General features: G+C 46.8%; 2 protein-coding genes and 2 non-coding genes across 9 annotated transcripts in view; 2 read left to right on the forward strand and 2 right to left on the reverse strand.

Moving 5' to 3' along the window:
- Positions 1-219: 219 nt before the first annotated feature.
- On the reverse strand, positions 220-11,364 carry ATXN1L (ataxin 1 like). Of its 2 annotated transcripts, none has more exons than XM_019979303.2 (3): positions 11,238-11,364; positions 9,344-9,411; positions 220-8,150 (listed from the first exon to the last, which is right to left on the reverse strand). In XM_019979303.2, exon 3 carries the CDS (start codon positions 8,031-8,033, stop codon positions 5,970-5,972), a length of 2,064 nt encoding a protein of 687 aa, XP_019834862.2. In that variant the 5' UTR covers positions 8,034-8,150; positions 9,344-9,411; positions 11,238-11,364; the 3' UTR covers positions 220-5,969. The 2 variants fall into 2 exon arrangements, with proteins under 2 accessions (XP_019834862.2, XP_019834863.2); XM_019979304.2 differs by having other exon boundaries at positions 220-8,153.
- Positions 3,381-3,487, reverse strand: LOC139177414 (U6 spliceosomal RNA). The gene has a single exon (XR_011561857.1). It is a non-coding gene; the product is annotated as a U6 spliceosomal RNA (small nuclear RNA).
- A 2,176-nt stretch (positions 11,365-13,540) lies between the features above and the next one.
- AP1G1 (adaptor related protein complex 1 subunit gamma 1) overlaps positions 13,541-19,692 on the forward strand; it is a 102,369-nt gene continuing 96,217 nt past the window's right edge. For 2 of the 5 annotated variants that reach the window (XM_070770860.1, XM_070770862.1), the window contains exons 1-2: positions 13,541-13,606; positions 18,086-18,312. The gene's annotated coding sequence lies outside the window, so the exon portion shown is untranslated. The remainder of the gene's footprint in view (positions 13,607-18,085; positions 18,313-19,692) is intronic. The other 3 variants (XM_070770861.1, XM_070770863.1, XM_070770865.1) reach the window with 2 other exon arrangements.
- TRNAG-UCC (transfer RNA glycine (anticodon UCC)) lies at positions 15,651-15,723 on the forward strand. Its single transcript has one exon. It is a non-coding gene; the product is annotated as a tRNA-Gly (tRNA).

Raw genomic sequence — 19,692 nt, forward strand, 5'->3', positions numbered from 1 at the left:
ACAGAATCTGAGTCTCCAGGCAGACTTCTGGGTCCCTGAGATACAACAGAACATGTAGACCACGGTTCAGGACTAGCTCACACAACCTGCCCCGAGCCCACCACATAAAGATGGGTGCCACTTGCTCTCCAGTTCAAGCTCTGCCACACATGGCTTCGGTCCCCCACCCAAGGGCCACCATCTAAGGCTGGGATACGAAGAAGGCGCAAACACCAAAAGGAAAAGCTAGTAGTTTATATAGATAGATATATAGATATATAGATATTGATATATATTGTGTTTACATAGTCCACAAGTTAAATGCAGGTATCCATAAGAAGAGCATTAACAATAAAAATACAATCTGTGTGTAGCCAAGTACAGAGACTTAAAATGGTAAAACAGCAAAAAGGATCTCACAAAAGTACAAATATACAGTACAAATTGATTTATTTAAAACAGTTACAAAAAAGCACAACAAAATAGAGATTATCCTTAGAATTATTAATGCTTTGTTAAAGATCAGGTAGGATTAGAGGGTAAGAAATGGTATTGGGTGGGGGGAGCACCTGACTAGTTCTAAGGCTTTAGATACAATGCAGTTGATTACATATTAATTTAGCCATTACATACTGGGGATAGTAGTTGGGGGATCAGTAATTTATCTACAGGGAACTCCTACACAAATCAGATCCATCCATCAGACCTCCCCAGTGCCGTCCTCTACTACTCCTCAGGACCCTAAAGCCACCTGGATGACAACATCCCCATACTCCCTTCTCCACCCCATTCCCTACCCATATATTCTTCCCTCCCCTAAGGTGCTGTGCAAGCTGAGAGCAGTCTGCTCTCTGCAGCTGGAACATATACTGTTTTGGCTACAGGGATCCTGTGTGTGACGAGGGAGGTTGTAGGGGACAGCCTTATATTTAATACTTTTAAGTTTGCCAAGAGTACTGTCAGTCTCTTCCCCAACACAAGCTTCTCTTGAATGCGAGTGTCAAGCAAATGAGAGATGAACCCTCCCTTTAGCAACCTCAGTGATGCACTAACCACTCGTAGCTCACAACTATGTGCAAACTCCCTGTGCGGGGAGTGGATATAAACCACTGTGTCATCAGCTCGTTCACACTCGCACGTGCGCTTGCTCTCTCTTTTTGAAGAATCTCAGTCCCCGTGACAGTCATAAAGACCAAAATAAATGCTTGCAAAGTTTGACAATAGGTAAAGGCACATGGGCTGCCGCCACACACACTGCAGACAGGAACTCAATTTGAGGCCATCTTCACTGCTGGGCATTTGCAGTAGAATGGCTTGGGGGAATCACACAGATTTTTGAGTTTGCAGTCTACCAGGGGAGGATCTAGGCTTAATAGGAGAACTAATAAAGAAACCTTAGTGTGAAAAGTGCATTTATTACTACTGTTCCTGCTGGGGAGGCTCAGCAGGGCACACCGCACCACCTCTCCTCCTTCCGCCCCAGGCACTGTGCATAGTCTGAAGGTAAGGAGAGAGTGCAGTTGACTCTAGCATCTCAAGGGCCAGCATCATCCCAGGCCCAGACCAGATGTGTGGCCCAAAGATGGATCCTAGAGTTGAAAGAGCAACTGACAGCTGCAAAGACCCAGATGCGTTTTTTTATTATTGCATAATGCGGGAGGCCTTGTCTATCCCAGGGAAGTTGGAGGGTGAAGGCTTCCCAGCAAAGGGCTAATAGGTTCCTGGTCAACATCCAACCTCACGTGGTTCAGATCTTCAACTGTAGTGTACACTTCTTCCCATCTGGAAAGTATTGTAGCTTCAGTGTGGTTTAGTAAACTTAGCCTCAGAGGCCAAAAAGTCTCCCTAAAACTTGGCCTCTGCACTATTTAAGACTGTAACTTAAATCTCCCACGGCCAATTCAATCAACCAGGTTGTCTTTACTCCAATGGACCCAAGCCCTTTCCCAGTCAACTCATGTCTACCCTTTATCTCCAGTGTGATCACTCAACTTTTCAACATGCCTGCTTCTTGCAGGCTGAAATCATACCACCACCCTGTGCATCTTCTATGGTGCCCAGTGGTAAAAATAAAACTAAACCCCACCTGAGGGTCTATTTCAAACCCTCCCCCAACCCCAGAATCCATTTAACTGGAGCCAGATGAACCTCCCTGGGATGCTGACACAGGTCCTAACCTGGTTCCCCATCATTTAATTTTTAAAACAGGATACAAGGTATTATAAAGGAAAGAAGCAAATACACAGAAAACACCACTTACAGGACCCATTTGTCTCTTCTTCAAGAGTCAGATTATTTGGAGCCAAAGGGCTCCCAAGATGCACTGAAGCCACATCCCTTTGGATTCACCAGCCCACCAGCAGCATTTTATACCATCCCTACTCAACATGACTTTGCTACAAAGTAACCCTTGCACAGGTAAGGATGGACAGGATGCCTGGGTCTCACCTATATGGCCAAAGACACAGAAAGAGTGCTGTGAAGGGCAGCAGGCAGGACAGTGAAAAGACAGCAGCAGTGGCAAAGCAGCACAGACCAAAGCCCCTGATGTGACAACCAACTGAACCAAGAGTATAGAAGGATCAGTCCAGATCTACTGGCCGCCCCTCCTCAATGGGCTACCAGTGCTCAGCTCTGACCTCCTAGTTTCCCCTTCCCCCATGCCAAACCCCCTCCTTGTACATTAATCTTGATAGAAATGGTTATCCAAGACTTGGATGTCTTACTTGTCCTTCACCTGGTCCCTCTACTTCCCAAACCAGTGTAGGCATTTCTGTTTAATGCCAGAGTTAGCCATCTTCCTATGTCTAACCTCTAGGATGTCCTACCCCTGACACTGGCCTTCTCCAACTGCCCATTACCCCCTAAAGCTGACAGCTTCCCACCAAAACACTCACTCTTTCAAAATGCTCTTAGGTCTCTTATAATAACACTTATGAAATCTTCACAAGGAAGAATGGACACACCATAGGTTATTCATTTCTCATGCCTGGAAGAAAAGACTGAACCAGAGGGAAAAGATAAGGGGAATGCCAGTGCTCTGACCAGGATCTAGAGCACAGAGCTTCTTTCCCTGGGAGACCATACTTTACACAAGACACCTCTGCAGCTCAGCAAAGTCAAGTAATCAATATATTACATATGCATGGCACAGTATCAGGGGAAGTGCTGGTATTGCCTTACCAGCAAGATGCAGAAGAGGAACAGCAGCAGAAAGCTCAGGACCCAGCTCGCCAAGGTGCACAAGATTTTCTCTTTCCAGAATTAAGTGGAAGTTACCAGGCTAGGCAGTGAGGGGTTTTTGTATTTAAACTACTTGGCATGTTTCTGGTTAGACAGAGGTTTGCTCCCTTAAGAAGAAGCTCAGTTGGTATCTGTGGTGGGTATTTCTTTTTTTTTTTTTAAATATGGAACGCTTCACGAATTTGCGTGTCATCCTTGCGCAGGGGCCATGCTAATCTTCTCTGTATCGTTCCAATTTTAGTATATGTGCTGCCGAAGCGAGCACATGTGGTGGGTATTTCTTGAGTGCTTACTGTGTGCCTGTCACTATATTCAGTGGATGAGCCTTCCTAATGAGAAAGGAGGTTTCTGAGAAACCTGGGAATGAGAAACTGGGAATGAATTTCTTGTGGAGCAGCCAGAAATGAGGCCTTCTCTGGAGGCCTCCTCTGAGAGGATTCCTCAAGACTCAGCCCCACAGGGCCCCAGTGTAGAAACAAGCCAGAGAAAGCAGCATTGAGAGAGAACGGGGACAGAGAAGGGAAAGGACATGATCCCAAATGTGTACAAGGTTGAGTGTTCACCAGACATGGCTGGTGTTTGGTTCTGAGGTGAACCGGAGACTGAAGTGATCAGGTCAGCAGTTTCCTTTGGACAGGCCTCCAGAAGCTGACTGACCAGGAAACTGCTTGCAAGGAATGAAACCGTGGAGCATAGGGCTTGGAGCAAACAACCCGGTCTCAGTCACTTTGTTCCCCCAGGAGAACCACCTTTAGCACCTGAACACTAAGAATGACTCCATTCTCAGAACGCCCCCTCCCCCAAGGAGGTAGGTAAGATTATTTATCCCCATTTGGCAGCTGGGGAGGAAGTGAAAGAGTGAGAGGTCACTAGACTTGCCTAAAGCCTATGACAGAGCAGAGATCAGACCTCAGAGGATCGGGACTCCGGATGACAGGCCAGGCCTCAGCCAGTCCACCTTGAAAGGCCAGGGTCATAGCCTGGGAGAAGCCTCACCAGAGAACTGAGTGGACAATACCCTGAGTTGTTTCAAGAGTCTAAAGACCTCCCCCCGCCCATACAAACAGAACACCCACCCACCCACCTGAAAGCTGATGGGGGAAGCCTAATTCTCAACATCCACTGGAATCCCACAGTCCAAGCTGATGCTAAAAAGTCATGAAGAAAAAAATGCGCTTAAGACACGGGGGCACATGCAACTAAGATCGAAAAAACTCTTTGCAGAGGAATACTCCACCACAAAATGAAATCTAGGAGACTTTTCAGGTATTGAAATATTATCAAGAGTATCCCAGGGAACTCCCTGGTGGTCCAGTGGTTAGGACTCCATGCTTTCACTGCTGAGGATCTAGGTTCAGTCCCTGATTTGAGGAACTAAAATCCCACGGACAAAATAAAAAAAAAAGACTATCCCAACACCTTAGAGCTCACTGTGGGAGAAGACGGCTTGGGGAAGCCCAAATGCTGTGAGAGGGAGTGGAGTAAGCTGGGAGGGACTCTGTAAAAACCTAAGGATGGGCACTGCCCAGCCACTGATACTGGCCCCGACCCAGGGCATAGTTCCATTCTTGTTTCCCCAGCAAACAGTTCAACTACAGGAGAGGAGGGGACATGACTCTGAGTTTTTAAAACTAGAGAATAACTGAAAGGGAAACCAGAGAGACCCCCTACACAGCAAAAACTAGAGGTCTTGGTCAGAGTGGACAAAACCAGTTTTGTAGAAAGGGAACGGCAATGCAGCTAAAAATTAGGCCCAGGTCAAGATACCAGACAGGTTAGGTCAGCAGAGGGTGGGGGCAGCGCAGGCACTTAGGCACAACAAAGACAGACAGAGGAGCGGGTGTAGGGGCCTGGGGCAAAGGATCCACTGGTTCTTTTGAAAGTCACCATTACCAACTCAAGATTCAGGACAATTTCAAAGTGGGTCTGGAACACTGAGTAGGAGGGGCTTTGTTAAGTCAGCTGCCCTTCCGGAAGCTCTGCCTAGAGCCTGGTCAGTATGGCCATCAGGTCTTTCTCCTCATATCCCGCAACTGGGTCCCCACCAAGGTAAGTCTCCACTCTGAGCCTTGGAGGGGCTTCTCTCTCCTGGTGGGATGCTAGAAGCCTTGTGGGAGGAACGGTGGGGAGAGACGGGAAACAGCTGGAACAGAGGGTCACGCAGAGTCCCCTGCAAAAATACCCAGCCTCCAACATCTGTAACAAAACTACCCTTTAAAGTGCACAGCTCTCAAAAGAAGAGTTCTGGGTGGGAACCCTCTTACTTCCAACCATGGGGCCTCCTGCCCTCCCATCACAAAAAAGAAAGGAAAAAAAAAAAAAACTTCAGACAGCTGAACTGCTACTATAAGCTGTGGATCATCATTTTTGGCTCTTTCTTTGCTCCTTCCCTCTGCCACCTGCTCCCAAAGCCTGACTCTCTCCTTGCAGGAGCCAGGGATGAAGAGGAAAGAACAGGGGGCCCTGATATTTGGAATGTTTCTTATCCTGCGTGCACCCCCTTCCTTCCTTGGCCCAGGCCTGCTGCTCCCCGTCACAACACCCCAGTGGGGGCTGTTCTGAAAGGATGCGATGGGGTGACAGGTAACAGACCCTGCCTCAGGAGGCTGCCTTCGTGCCACCTCTTCCCCACCAACCTCACTGCCCAGAGAGCTACCCACTGCTCGGCATGTGCAAATCCTCTGCTCTGCTCGCTCACGGTGAGGCCCAGCTCTGGGGTGGAGCCCCAGGCTGGGTCTGGGATAAGTTCATTTCCCCGCATTAGAGCGCCCTTCGATGGACAGCTTCACCTCCTGTGGAATGAAAGAGGGACGGAGCAGTGCAGCCCGCGCCTCCTCCCCTTGCGTGCTGTATCTTTGGAAGCTCGGGGCCGACCAGCAGGCCTGAGCACCAGGCTCCGGCTGCGAGGGCTCTACCGACCGGGAGCCCTCGCCTGACGGCTGGCTTTTCCCATCACTGTCACATTGCTCTCGGGGTCCCAGGACTGTCCTTTCAGGTCTTTCTCGGGGAGGACCCAGCTGGCCTGGGGGAGCACAGCTGGACTGAGAGACTGAGTTACTGTTCAAGCTTTGTAAACTGATAGAGATGCAGACATCTCCCACCTGGAGCCGATGGCAGGGCAGAGAGAAGAGTTGTGCAGTCCGCCCGGGGCTGCAGGAGGACCAGCCCTGGCCATAGACGAAGAAGGGGTGCTCGGGGGGCACCTCGATGCTCACTTTGCTCTGCTGCTCACCCACCACGAAGTGCAGCATGACAAATCCAGGCCACTGGCTCTCCTGAATGTCCACAACTGTGCTTGAGTCAATCTTCAGCCCCCCGCTCACTTCGGCACTGCGCACAAAATCCTGTGTCTGGAGGTCCTCCACCCGCTTCAGCTCCCCCGTAGCCAGCTGGATGATGGCGCCCTTCATGAAATGGGAGGGCAAATGGGAAGAGGTCACGGGGGGTAGCGTCGACTCCTTGTCTGGGAAGGTGGCTCTGGCCTGTATGTCCAAACTTGATGCCACCAGGATCTCCGAACCCACAGGCAGCAGGCCTGGGTCAGTTCCAGCGGGCACCAAGTTGCCATTGGCTACAACCACTGCTTTGGGGAAAGGTCTATGCTTCAGGGGTTCCTGATGGGAGTGAGGGGAGACCCCTCGGGCCTGGTTTTTCTCGGCCATCTCGGCGGCGCTCCTGGCTGGCCCTCGCCCCCCGCCCTGGTGGTCAGGGTTATGGTGGGACAGGTTGAGGGGGCTGGGCTCGTCCTTCCTCTGAGCTGCCACCGCCCGGTAGTCCTGAGAAGCTAAAGCACCCACCACCCGCTGGACCTCGAGGTCAGTGTCCGGGGTCCCTCGGTGTGCTGGCACTGCCACCTCCACCCGTGCAGACTGAGAACCTGAAAACAATTGTCCGTCCACCATGCATTCGACCACTGGCGCCAGTCCCTGGCCCTCGCCCTTGTTGCTGGGGGAGTCAAGGGCTTCGCTTTCCCGTCTCACTAAATTCCGATCTCGCGGTCTCTGTCCATTGGCAGCGGCTGCTTCCAGAGCAGGCTGGCCCTCCTGAGGAGTAAGAACGGGGCTGGCACCTGCGGGGGCAGTTTCATGCAAGGTGTACCCAGCAGGGAGCCTGGACATCTGATAATAAATGGGCATCCGGCCTGGAGCGAGGTCCAGTGGCTGAGTACTCGGGTGATGTGGCAACTGCCCAGGCGGGGAGCTGGCAGAGGGGGCTTTGCTGAACGAATGGGCTGGGGATGAAGCCGGGGGAGGAGTGGCTCCTTCTGCCAGGAGTGAGGCGTATGGCACAAAGTGTGGAAGGTGAGAGGTGGCGAGGTTGGCAGAAGGAGAAAGGAGGGGACTCGGGAGGAAATTAGGTGGCACAGCATAAGGAAGGCTGTACGGAGACCCGATGAACTGCAGAGAGGTGGACGGGAGCTGAGCATAGTGGATTGGGGGATAGTGGATTCCCGGATGTTGAATCAGAGAAGACGCTACATTAAATGTGGGGGGCAAGGGGCTCATGTTCACCACAGATGGGAGGCCAGTTGGGGAGAAGGTGGCAGGTGGCACAGCCACCTTATACAGCATGCCATACTGGTCCACCGTTAGACCAGTGATGGCCTCGGCTCCATCACCCCCCAGGCTGACTCTGGCTCCTGCCTGGCTCTGCCCGGCCACCACAACCCCTCGAGACCATTCAGAAGCATCACTGGAGGGTGTGTGGTTAGTTGAGCAGCTGGTGGTTCTCCCCATATCCTCGCTGGTCACGGGGAGGTCTCGTTTCTTTGGTGGAAGGCATTCCTGACTCCTCTCATGAACAGGTTTCATATTGCTTTGTGGTGTTCCTGGAGCCTGGAAGGGGTCGGCTTGCTCCTTGGGGCATCAGAAGGGGCTTCTCTGTAGCTCCCCTGCACCCCTCTGTGCTGTTGGCTGGGGCGCCCACATCTGCTAGGGAACAAATCAGAGGCAAAGAACAGTAACCCAGGGGTAAACCAAGTCAAATGGAAGAGCAGGAACTGCATCCATAGAGGAAGATGGAACCAAGGGGACTGCTGGGAAAAAAAGAGGAATGAGAAAGCAGAAGACAAGGATGCTGCACCCCTCACTCATCCAGCCAAGGACATGAAAGAAACAATCACAGAAAGCACACAGCTACAAGGTCAAGCATTCAAAAATGCGGAACGTAACCTGTTGGTCCATGACCCCAGGGAAACCAACAGGGTCATGATTAGCTGTGTCTCTGATGCGAACCCTGACTATTCTGAGTCTTTCCCCCTAAGGGGGATTTGAACACATGGTCTTTGCTGCTCGGTCCTTAAGTTTCTCCTTTTGTCACCAAACACTACTACTGTGCTATCTTCTTTCCTGAACATATGAGCTCATCCTTGCTTCCTTTCCCCAGCCTAATTTGGGTTATGATCTCATCTATCCCCCTCCTCCCTCCCAGGCCTTACCTCCTTTGCTTCATATCACCACCACCTCAAGGACCCAGGTGTCAATAGGTCCTGAGGTCTGCTTGTTTTTTTAAAAAAATGCTGTTCCCTAATTATGTTACGAAAATAAGTATCTTCTTTGCCCCATAAAATACTACCTTCAAACTTGGGCCCTATGAGGAAAGTGACTGTACTAGCATTTTCTAGAATTTATTTATTTCTCCTTTTCTTCAAAGAGCAACAAAACTCTTCTGACCTCACACAGACTTTGTGTTCCCTAGTCTGGCAAGACTTCTTTTCCTCCCATGGACCACCTTCAATTTGCCTTCTTCACCCATTCCCTTTCTTTTTTTCTTTGCCGTTGGCTCCTTTTCTTTGGTAGGGAGGTTCTAGGCACCACTTCTTAAGATTCTGGTTCCATTCCCCAAAACATGCCTCTTTATCACTATCTTAGGTCTATGTGATTCATAAGAAAGTTCTCTCTCCCCTTTCTCTATCACCTTTCATACACGCTTTTGGCCACTGTCACAACTTATCATTTTGGTCTGAATACTTGAACACCTATGAAATTTGTCACCTATTTCTTCCAATCAGGCTTCAGTTCTTTGGCTCTGGAAAAAGATTTGATATTACACTCTGTTCTGCTTTTCCACTGTTGATTCCAGATGTTTTTCTGCAACAAGGTATCCAAAGCACCTCCATTACCTGAGCTTCCAGTGGTGCTTCTGAGAAGTTGTAATAAGAAGCAGTGTCCTCCCCACTGGCTTGGGAGCCTAGAAGACAGAAACAGGAATCCATAAGTGGGAGCCTAGCCTCTGACCATCCCCAGGATCATGAAGAAAGCGAATTCTAAAGCCACAAAGACATTAATATCCAGGAGTCCCTGCTTCAGCCTCTTCTCTAGGGGTAACAACACATTAAATTCTAATTTGTTGGAAGACATTTCTGGGAAAAAAATTTCCAAGTGTCAAACTTCACTGTTTTCCTTAACATCGTATTCTTCATTCTCTACCTGTACCTATTCCACCAAATAAATTTATTTCCAATCCCAGTTTCAGGTAAATGCACAAAGTGGAAGACTCAGCATTGTTCCCACGTGAACAAAGGGAAGCAGGAAAAAAATCAGTCTCACGGATTTCACTTTTATTCTGGGCTAATGAAAACATAGATGTGGAGGTTATTTAAATGAGAAAAGAGGCACTGGAGGAAAAAGAACAATTATTTATGTTTCTGGGGCAGAAAAAGAGGTCAAGGGGGAGTCACTCAAAGGGAAGCCTTATTAACAAATTTCCAGGGTAAAAAAAAAAAACAAAACAGGCTCCTGTGTATGTGTGTAAAATTTCTAAGTGACAACTTTGTATCAAGTGCTGAATCAGGTGTGACAGAAACTGAAAGTACTGCCTTCATCCTCAGGTACCGCAACAATGGAAAACAAAACTGCTAACTGTCAACGTCCGAATATACACCTGTCAGACACATCATGCACTGAAGACCAGAGCCTTAATCTCTAAAAACAAGAAAGTAATACTGACCAGTACTTGGAGACACTGTTGATACTACCCACTGTGCTTTCCAAGTCCTACTTGGATTATACTGCAAGCCTCAAACCAAACTCAAGGTATTTCTCCCTTAAGATCGGCAAGGTGCAGATATATCAAAAAAAAAAAAAAGGAAGAAGACAGGAAAACAAGGTGGAAAGACAAATTCTTCGTTCCATAAACACAAAGTTACACAGAGGGCACAAGTCTTGCATTCCTTCTTTGCCAGCAGTTCCAGTAACTGAAAAGCTGTTCGCTTTCTCTGTCATTTCCAACAGAAAATGGGTCACATCTTCAATTCTAGAATGATACTTGCCTCTCATGACTAAAACATTAAAGAGAACCTGCCTCTAGGTCCCAGAGGGGTTAGCCAAACAGAGGCTAATAAAAGGACAGAAAGAGGCAAAAGGTCTGCGGGAGTAACAAAGAGCCAAGACTGTACACCAGGTTCCCACAACGCAAAACACATTTTGGAATCTGAAACGTTAGCCTCTTAAGAGGCTCAATGAGGATTTCTCCAGGGCAAGACGCAGCCTGTGGCCCTAACGGAGCTAACGGGAAACGACCATTCCGGAGAGCTGCTGGAGCTGCCAGCACAGCCCAGAATCAAGAGGTTGAATCCAGCCCCAGACTCGAATTCGCTGAGGGCGAGGAGCTTAGAACAGACAGGGGCTAAGGCTTCCCTTGTTCCCCCAATCACTGCCCCAAAAGGGGTAAGGCCCGAAATTGGGAATTCTGCGTTTAGAGAGTAGAGGGTCGACCTTTCAAGCAGAGGAGTTAAGGGCGAGGCCCCGCAGGCGCTGCTTCCTTGTTTGGGGGCCCCTTCCCGCCCCGAGGACTCGGACAGCCCGGGCCGCCAGGACACAGCCGCGGGGGCGCAGGAACCTGAGGCAGCTCTCTGGGCCGGGCCGGTGAGAAGCGATCCGGGGTCTAGGCGAGGCCTCTTTCGCTCCCTCGGTCCGCGGGGCAACGGGCTCTGGGGGGCCACTTCCTTCAGAGCACCAAGCCCAGGCCTGCTTGGCCCCAGTGAGGTCGGCGGCCTCAATCAAGGCGACACTCACCGGCCCATCTCACGGCGCTCCCCGGGCTCCTCCCGCTGGTCCCGGAGCCGCCGCAACAGCGGCCGCCGCCATCCCCGGCCCCGGAGCCGCCCCACACCCAGCGCCCCCCCAGCCGGGCGCCCGGAGATGGCGTCAAGAGCGCCCCGCCCCCGGCTCGGAGAGATGACGTCAGAGCCCCTAGTCGGAGAGCGACGCCCAGGAGTACCCCGGAGGGGAGGGGGCTGGCTCCCCGCCTGTCACTTCCAGCGCCCCCTCTGGTGGGAAAACGAACTTCTCTCCCTGGGGCCGGGTCACGTGAATAGGACTGCGCCCGGCCTCCACACCCTGACCCCACAAGGACCCTGCAATCGCTTACACCAGTCAATTCTGGAGGTTCCCAAACAGAACCCCGAAGCGTGGCCATCAGTGACCCGCGTTTCCTGGACCTCGGGAACTGCCTTTGTGAAACCTTCTCTTGGGAACCTCCGGGAACACTGAGGCGACCCAGGTCCGGGAGAGTATTGAGATTCCCCCCTAGAGACCCAGGATGGAGAGGGGAGCTCTTTAAGAGTTGAGAAATGCCTCTGAGGGGGGACGAGAAATGGACCGGAGCCAGGATCTAGAGGAAAGTGAAGTTAGTGACTTGAAAGTCTGTGAAGAATGAGAGGATGGGGGAAGTACAGTGGGAAGCAGCTTAGTGGGAAGAGGGCTTGACTACTAGAGGAACTGTTTGGTCACCAATCATTGACAATTAACTTGTCGACTTGATAGTAATATGAACATCTGATTAACTTAAGTGAAAAAAGGGAATTCCTTGATGGCTCGATAGTTAGGATTCGTGGCTTTCACTGAGCAGGAAACTAAGATTCCGCATGCTGCAAAGCCCTGCAGCGTGGCCAAAATAGAAAGAAAAAAAAAAAAAGGACACCAGTTGATTTATGCTTTGATTACACTATGTAAAAAAGTAGTTCTGCATACAGACAAAAGCTGAACAGAGGAAAAAAAAAAAACTATTGGAGAGACTGGATTCTGAGTAGAGTTTGTTCCTTTTTAGTTTCTGCAAACTTTGTTCAGTAAATAATCACTGATTTTTGTTTGATTTTGAAAGTTCTACTGGCTGGGCTCTTGCTACTAAGCCTTTGGAAAATTGTTTTACTACTTTAGGCTTCAATTTCCTTTTATGTGAAATGAAGAGCTTGAACTGGGTGAAGCTGCTGCTGCTGCTACTAAGTTGCTTCTGTTGTGTCCGATTCTGTGCGACCCCATAGACGGCAGCCTGGGATTCTCCAGGCAAGAACACTAGAGTGGGTTGCTATTCCCTTCTCCAATGCATGAAAGTGAAAAGTGAAAGTGAAGTCGCTCAGTCGTGTCCGACTCTTAGCGACCCCATGGACTGCAGCCTACCAGCCTTCTCCATGCATGGGATTTTCCAGGCAAGAGTACTGGAGTGGGTTGCCTTGGCCTTCTCCCGAACTGGGTGAAGGGGCCGGAGTAAAACATAGATAGGAGAGATCGCGAAACATTTTAAGTGAAAAAATAAGCAAAGATATACATTGTGAGATCATGTATTTATTTTAAACAACATAATGTTACAGTTGCATATATTTATGTATCTGTACAGAAGAGGAGTGGAAGGATATGTATCAACTAGTTAACATTGGCTATCTCAGGAGAGGAAAGTGGAACTGGGTGGTGGCCAAGAGGAACAAAAGAGACTTTTTGTTATTGTTTGGATTTTTTAAATGAGAATATTACCTTAGAAACACTAAATGAGCAAGTTAAAATACAAATAAGGTATATGATCTCTAACATTCTTTCTAGGAAACACTTAGGCCTCAAATTTGATATTTTCTCACCTGGGTGGGTCCAAAGAATTATCAAAATTATTGAATACTACCCACACGCACATGTGTGTGCACACACACACACACCCCTACACCCAAATGGGTAAAACATAATGACACTACTGATTCGTAGCCATCTAAATCAGCAGAAAACTTTGCTTTGTGAATATTAATATTATACATAACAATTATTTTCTCAGTTTGGCCAAGAAGGAAGTCCTGTGGTTACTCAGGGACCCTGTTTTAGTGCTGACTGGCAGAATGGTTTCTGGCTCATTTCTTCGCTCACAAAACTGGCACTGAAACTGCCAAGATCAAGACCTTTGGACCATCAAAGTGTATTCAACGATAGCCAGTTTCTCCCAGATCAAGATATGCAATCAGAGACCTGGTTTTCAGGCAAAATTGATGCAAGCAAAATGTTTTTTGGCTGCCAGTCATTAACATAATGACATGGTTCAAAGGTGTGTGTCTATTTTTGTTAAAGGGTGTTCTGAATGGTGAAACACTAGTGATTTCCTGGTTTGATGCTGCAGTCCCAAAAAGGTAGGTCATATCTGCTGTATCTTCTTCTAGAACTCTTTACTCCAAGCAAGCCTCATTTCTTTGGTTGTACATATTGATGGTTGTTGTTTAGTTGGTAAGTCGTATCTGGCTCTTTTGTGACGCTATAGACTGTAGCTCGCCAGGCGTCTCTGTCCATGAGATTTCCCAGGTAGGATACTGGAGTGGGTAGCCATTTCCTTTTCTAGCAGATCTTCCCGACCCAAAATTGAACTCTCATCTCCTGCATTGGCAGGTGGATCCTTTACCATTGAGCCACCAGGGAAGGCCCACAGGCAGGGTAAGCTCAGACAACTATCCCAACTGTTTGTGATGCTAAGGAATCAATCAGAGATAACTTTGGGATAAAAACTTGGGAAACCATGTTTGTCACAACAAGAGGAGTAGGTGGCTTTTTTTCATACTGTCTTATCTTCCTGCTTATATGCTTTAGTGTACCAGGGTGTCGTTTTAAGAAAGGAACTTCTATCCTTAGATCCTATGGCAGAAATGACAACTAATCTTAAGCATATATTGAAATTATAGAATCCTTAGCAGGTTTGACTTTCCCTAGAAACATGTTGGTTCCTGATATTAGATTATTTGGGAAAGTTTTCTAATGGTTTCCAAATGTAGGAATGTGCAGTTTTCAGGCTTCTGTTTTATCTACTTCCCTGTGTTCTCATTTCCACATGCCTTTAATGTTATGCAACCTCTCCAGGTTCCAATGGGGATTGCCCTTTCTAATTCATTAACATTTAGAAGAAAGTCTTATAACTTCTCCAAAGTGACTATTATGTCCTCTGGGGAGGAGAATATCCCTCTGTTGTCTACTTCCTCAGACACTTGCCAGAGACTTTCACTATTTGTCAGAAACTTCCGGCAGAACTCTCAAAAGTTGCAGTAAAAACACTGACGATTACAATAAACTGAAGATCTAGCCCTTATTTGAATCACAAGCGTCGTATCTGGGGAACTGGTCCATAGAGAAGCAAATGCTTTCAGGCAAGTACTAAGCAGCCAGGAGTTCCTTACACGGGATTTGTTAAATAAATAAATGTGTGCGTGCTCAGTCGTGGCTGACTCTTTGCAACCCCGTGTACTGTAGCCCGCCAGGCTCCTGAATAAATAAAGTAGATGTGGAAAAATTAGAGCCTCTGATAACTCTCTCTTTGGCTGGGAAACTTCTCAGCAAGGTGATTTGCGAGCTGCTGTGCCTTGTGGTGAAATCACATTCAGCTTTGCCTTCAAAGCTTATGCCTTTTGCAGACAACTTGCAGCTGGTTGTCAGTCACCTAGAATTCCTGGAAAAAAATTTTTTTAGAGTGAGGGAGCATAGCAAGCTGCCCCTCAGATTCCTGTGCACTTCATGCTGCCACCTCCCAGTCCCATGGCATATCTCATAAGACCTTACTTAGCAACTCTGAAATTTAAAGGCATGTTCCTGAATTGTGGGACTGATTATTACAGTGATCAAATTGTTTAAAAATTTTCAAACACTCTCCTGTATCTTGGTTGTCTCAATACCAATCATGGTTTTGTAAGATATTAAACCACCGGTGAAAACTGGATAAAGTGGGTCCTCGGTTGTTCTGTATTACTTCTTACAAACCACATGTTAACCTACAATTATGTCAAAATAAAAACTTTATTTAAAAAGAAGTTTCAGGCTTCCCTAGTGGTTCATTGGTAAAGAATCCACCTGCCAGTGGCTCAGTGGTAAAGAATTTGCCTGCCACAAGTTCAGTCCGTGAGCTGGAACAATGCCATGTGACTATGCACCAAACTATTGAGCCTGTACTCTAGAGCCCAGGAGCCACAATCACTAAGCCCATGTGCTGCAACGACTAAAGCCTGTGAGCCCCTAGAACCCATGCTCAACAACAAGAGAAGTCACTGCAATGAGAAGCCGATGTACCACAGCTAGAGAGTAGCCCTCAATTGCTGCAACTGGAGAAAAGCCCATGCAGCAACAAAGACCCAGCACAGCCAAAAATAAATAAATAACATTTGTTTAAAAAAAAAAATAAAGCGTTTTCCAGGGAATTCCCTGGTGGTCCAATGGTTAGGACTCTGCACTTCCACTACAGGGGGCTCAGGTTCAATCCTTGGTCAGGGAACTAAGATTCCAAGTATGGCCAAAAGAAAGAAAAACATCTCCGAAGGTTTAAGATGTAATGTTATGTCCAAATGACTGGACTTCTCTCCACCAAAGCACAGTGCTTCATCTAGCCAAGCCTTTTTTAGATGTGTAATAGCTATTAAGTTTGAGCTCCTGGGCAAATTTTTCTGAAAGAGCTTCCTTAGCTTTTTTCAAACACACACAGAAGATGCTTTTTCTTCTATCAGGTGACAGCTTAAGTCATGTTATACCCATGAATATGAGTAGTAGCTGATTTATATTGTCTTCTTTCTGTAATTTATGTTGCCTTTTGCTCTTTCCTTATTCCAGTGGGTCACATGTGCCATGACCCCCTCAGTAAACTGAGAAACGGAGGATCTCTGATTATGAGAAGGGTTCAGGTGAAATAAGTAATGCATGTAAACGCAGTTCTCTCAGTGCTGCCTAAATAGGACTGTTTATTATTGAATTACTATGGTCTATTAGATTATGGTAGCGGAGAGGCAGATATTACCCAAACTTTCAAACTGATTTTTAGGCATTCTTTAACCAAATCTTGCAGAGGGTGTTTGGGCATTACTTATATAAGGAACCTATGGAAAGTATTCAAAACAAATGATGTATAGAGAAATCCAGTGATACTCATTATTATTATTGTGAACAAAGAGAATGACACTGATGGTGTACACAGAACTTGTGAACTTTATCAACTGTATGTCCATGTGTCCTTTAATTCTGACAATCAGGGATACATATTGATTTTTTTCAGTTTTTTGTTTTAAATAAAAACATTATTTCACACTATGTCATATATGGCCCTATTTATTAAAAAACTCCTCTTTGTCAGTTCATTTTCCTAAATGCATGCTTTGTGCTGCAGCAGAGCAGGCCCAGAAAATAGGAAGGAGGTGATTTACTATCTGGCCTCTGGGAAAGAGGAACAAGCTTGGATCAGAGCACATTACCTGATAAGACTACCCCCGGAGGCCGTGGAGATCTTGGAACTGTTCTGGGGACCTGCTGCTGGCTTAACTTTAGCTTGATCCAGAGCACAGAGTGAGACCTATTGAACTTGCATCATTTGTCAGGCTCAACAAAATTGCAAGGCATTTCTGCCACCTAGTGAGGGTGGCACTGGGCTCTAACTTGTGTGCATGCTCAGTTGTATCTGGTTCTTTGTGACCCCATGGACTGTAGCCCACCAGGATCCTCTATCCATGGAATTCTCCAGGCAAGAATACTGGAGTGGGTTGCCATTTCCTCCTCCAGGGCAATCTTCCTGACCCAGGGATTGAACCCACATCTCCTGCATTGGCAGGCTGATTCTTTACCAATGAGCCACCTGGGTATTTGGGACTGTGTCAAAAAGCACTGTCTCCACTTAGTAGAGAACTAGTCCTGCTTGACAAGAATATGTCAGCCACAGAACCATTTTTCAAACCAACTAGTTGTCTTTCCCCAACCTGAGCTGTAAAAATGTAGTATAAATGTGTAGAAAAGTTAGGAAATACAGACAAAAAGAATCTGGAGATAAGAATTTTGGTATATTTCTTTCAGTCTATATGTTTATCTGTATGCATCTCTGTGTCTGTATATATACTTATTTATACTGATAGATACATAAAGGTTTGTGTGCGTGCATGCTCAGTTGCTAAGTTGTGTCTAACTCTTTGCGACCCCATGGACTGTAGCCTGCCAGGCTTCTCTGTACACAGAATTCTCCAGGCAAGAATACTGGAGTGGCTTGCCATTCCCTCTCCATGGGATCTTCCCAACCAGGGGTTGAATTGGGTCTTCTGCATTGAAGGCAGATTCTTTACCAGCTGAGCCACCAGGGAAGCCCAAGCATACATTTTCCTAAATATAACTGGCTTAGTAATATGAAAGAATCTAATCCAATTTAGAAGTTTCAACTTTTGAACATCTTAATCATGACCACATACTTAACTGAGGACTGATACTCAGCTGGGACACAGGGAGGTGGCCTCAGAAGTTGTTTTCAGGCTGGTGGACACTCTCATCATTCAGCGTGTCCATTCTGATTGGACTGTGCCTTGTTGAATATGTTGACTATTACCTCTGATATAATTCAAAATACTTATCATAAAATTAGATAATACTAATTAGAAAATAAAAATGTTTTTTCTTGTGTCCCTCAGATAAGGCTGCCTTAGGATACAAGCACAGAATCTCCTTGCTGTTGCTAAACTATACATCTTTTAAAAATTATGCATTTTACATAACAGAGACAAGAAAAATGAAGAACTATGATTCAAAACTGAAATACTACTTAAAATCTTTTTGTTTCTTTCTTTGTAGGTATGTGTGTGACCAGATTTGTTCTGCTCTTTATTTTGCAGCTGATGTGCAAATTGAATGTGAACACTCAAACTCAGGTTCTAGGGAGCAGTACCTATAGAAATGGCTAAGAACTACGTGTGTGCACGCTCAGTCTGACTCTTTGCGGCCCCATGAACTATAGCCCACCAGGCTCCTCCATGGGATTTCCCAGGCAAGAATACTGGAGTGGGTAGCCATTCCCTTCTCCAGGGGATCTTCCCCACAGGAATCAAACCCTCATTGACAGGTAGGTTCTTTACCACTATAATGTGCCATTTAAATACAAAGCAACTTTTATGGTGAGTACTTTCAAGAAGAGAGAACTGACTTAAAGCTAAGATTTTTATTGTGCACTAGATTTTTTTTAAACTTAAGAATGTGGCTTCCAGAGTTGTTCTGGCAGGATTGTAAACGGGTGACCTCTGCACCTTTTCTCCACCCACATACTTTTTCTAGCAGAGATGGACTTCTACGGTCAGATGACCCTTCTATTTAATAAGTTGTTAGCAATAGAGGAGAAAACAAAGATGAAGATATCTAAAGTGTTATGCCCAGAAGCATATTTAGTGCTTAAGATCTCTTTATCTGAGATCTTTATCTGAGCATTATTTTACATTAAAAAAAAATCTATTATTTTTATATATTTTTTAAAATATGTATTTATTTTTGGTTGTACTGGATTTTGGTTGCTGCTCACAGGCTATCTCTAGTTGTGGTGCATGGGCGTTTCATTTATGGCGGCTTCTATTGTTTGGGGAGAAGGCAATGGCACCCCACTCCAGTACTCTTGCCTGGAAAATCCTGTGGACAGAGGAGGCTGGTGGGCTGCAGTTCATGGGGTCGCTAAGAGTTGGACATGACTGAGCGACCTCACTTTCACTTTTCACTTTCATGCATTGGAGAAGGAAATGGCAACCACTCCAGTACTCTTGCCTGGAGAATCCCAGGGATGGGGGAGCCTGGTGGGCTGCCGTCTATGGGGTCGCACAGAGTCGAACACGACTGAAGCGACTTAGCACAGGCTCTAGGGTCAGTTTCTGTATTTGGGGCACGTGGGTTCAGTAGTTGCAGATCACAGGTCCGGCTGCCCCATGGCATGTGAAATCTTCCCAGACTATGGATTGAACCACATCCCATGAGCTGGCAGGCAAGTTCTCAGCCACTGGACCACCAGGGAAGTCCTATTTTGCAATTAAATAAAGAGCTCTTGGAATAAAGTCTACAAAATCCAAAGGCACAAGGTACCATCATTGAGCCTTGGTTCAGAGTTTGAGTTCAGTAGTAAAAGGACCCTTATTTAGATCCAGCATTTATTAACTGTGAAACTTCAGGCAAGTGACTTACCCTCACAAAGACTCAGTTGTCTGGACTGTAAGAAGGGGGGTAAAAACATTTAAGAGTTATTAACAGATCTCAAAAGCATGTTGAGATGATTAAATGAGATAATATGTATAAGGAATTTATATGCAGGGCCTGGCACAGAGCAAACATAATCAAATTTTGCTTTTCATCCTCACATCATTATCACAGAGAATGGATTAAGCTTCCAAAAGGTGGTCATGAATTTTTTAAGGGCAGGATAAATTTCTCCTTAAGGCCTTCAAACTGACAGCATGGACCATGTGGG

Source organism: Bos indicus, chromosome 18, assembly GCF_029378745.1.
Source record: "Bos indicus isolate NIAB-ARS_2022 breed Sahiwal x Tharparkar chromosome 18, NIAB-ARS_B.indTharparkar_mat_pri_1.0, whole genome shotgun sequence".
Classification (NCBI taxonomy): Eukaryota; Metazoa; Chordata; class Mammalia; order Artiodactyla; family Bovidae; genus Bos; species Bos indicus.